At 31.9% G+C, this 1,670-nt stretch overlaps 1 protein-coding gene across 1 annotated transcript in view; it reads left to right on the top strand.

Moving 5' to 3' along the window:
- The first annotated feature begins 895 nt into the window (after positions 1–895).
- The window catches only part of LOC117182766, a 6,803-nt gene continuing 6,028 nt past the window's right edge, over positions 896–1,670 (top strand). The window contains exon 1 of the mRNA XM_033375871.1: positions 896–904. Coding sequence (XP_033231762.1) covers positions 896–904 — 9 coding nt within the window. The remainder of the gene's footprint in view (positions 905–1,670) is intronic.

Raw genomic sequence — 1,670 nt, 5'->3', positions numbered from 1 at the left:
TTCAACTTTTACCCGAATTTTCTCTTGCAATTTCGACTGGACTTGGTGCTGAACTGCTCATGGAGTCGGATTTTTTATGGTCACCTACAATTTCAAAATTGGAAATAAAATCTCCAGAAATCATATTGAATGCAATTCAAGGGACAACGATCTTAAGTATAAACTGAACCTGGACAAATCGTATTAAGTATAATTCAATGAAACTCACTTTCGTAACTGTGAAAGAAAATTTAATTATTCCATTATACATAAACTACCGAAATATTAAGGATCATACATTTATATTGTGAATTGTCAAATTTAAGTTTGATCCTAGGGAAAATCATCTACGAATTTGACATTTGACTATTTTGGGATCGCTCTAATGAAGGGAAATGAAACACTTCTTCTGAAGGAAAGACTTTTTATTTTTCTTTGCTTTTAAATTATTTATTACTCCTAACATACAAAATTCTTCTGTACAAAATCGGTATTTCAGTCCTAAATTATTCAAACTTTTTAATATTAAATGCTTATCTTTTATAATTTCCATAATTATTATTCGATTTCGTTAATATTGTCGCGTGTTGAAATCGTTTAGAATTCCACAAGTAATACATAAATTTTATTTAAAAATTTACATTTACACAATTAAATTAACACAACAAATTTGACACTTGAATGTTTTGGGATCGCTCAAATTAAGGTCAATGGAACGCAGAAATATGTCGGATATTTTCCAAATATTCTCAATTAATGGAGAAGAGGTATTGCGTACATATGTTATCTCCCATGGATTCTATTTTTCATATGCAATAGAACCATTTTCTTTTTTATAGATCTAATTTAATTAATTAATTAAATTAATTAATTTCTATAGATCTAATTTTTGTTCCAAATTTTCCCTTCCATCATCATGGATCGAGTAGGTCCAATCGATTTTTCAACTTTAAAAATCATCCCATTGTTGAGCAGAGCTAAGTTGTCAGGTGATTTGCTGGCGATGATGTATTCTTTATATTTGATTTTCGAATGTACATCACGAACACTTTTCAGAATCTCAATTTGAGGTGGCATGACAGCTTTATTGTTTTTTTATATAATATTCTTCGTGTAGCCTCCCGCAAAGTTCAGCCAGTGGTCGCAAAGCAGTCCGAATTTTTTTTTCATTTTTCCTAAAAGACTTTCAAAGGGAAAAGCTGTGATGTGAGACAAGCTGCAACCCATTTCTGTTACATCATCATCCAAGTGAATTAAATGATGAAAATTCAAAATTTGCGATTTAGCACCGTAAAAACCGGGCAATGCTCTAAAAAAATCAGCAGGTAACTTTTAGCCTGTTGATTGTACACGCGACACACTTCTTTGCAACACAAAATCCGACAAGATACTTTTCAAAATATTTTTCAAAACAATAGGCCTACAATAAAGCACAAAAAACGGAATTCTGTTGCTTTCCACCTCGGAAGAAATTTTGTTGAACGTGTTTTCCTTTGAAATTCTGCGGGAACAAACTTATTCAAACTCTCCATTCTTTGAAACAGTTCTTCTTTCATTCTCGCATTAAAACGCACATTTAAATCTCCGTCAAACCACCGTTCCATTAAACTTTTCATAACTCCCAAACAGAGGTGCATGAAATCAAGCACGAAAGAAGATATATTTATTGGTGGATTGATATCGAGCAGAGG

This window comes from Belonocnema kinseyi, chromosome 2 (genome assembly GCF_010883055.1).
Source record: "Belonocnema kinseyi isolate 2016_QV_RU_SX_M_011 chromosome 2, B_treatae_v1, whole genome shotgun sequence".
NCBI classification, from domain to species: domain Eukaryota; kingdom Metazoa; phylum Arthropoda; class Insecta; order Hymenoptera; family Cynipidae; genus Belonocnema; species Belonocnema kinseyi.
This window is presented reverse-complemented; position numbering and strand designations above follow the sequence as displayed.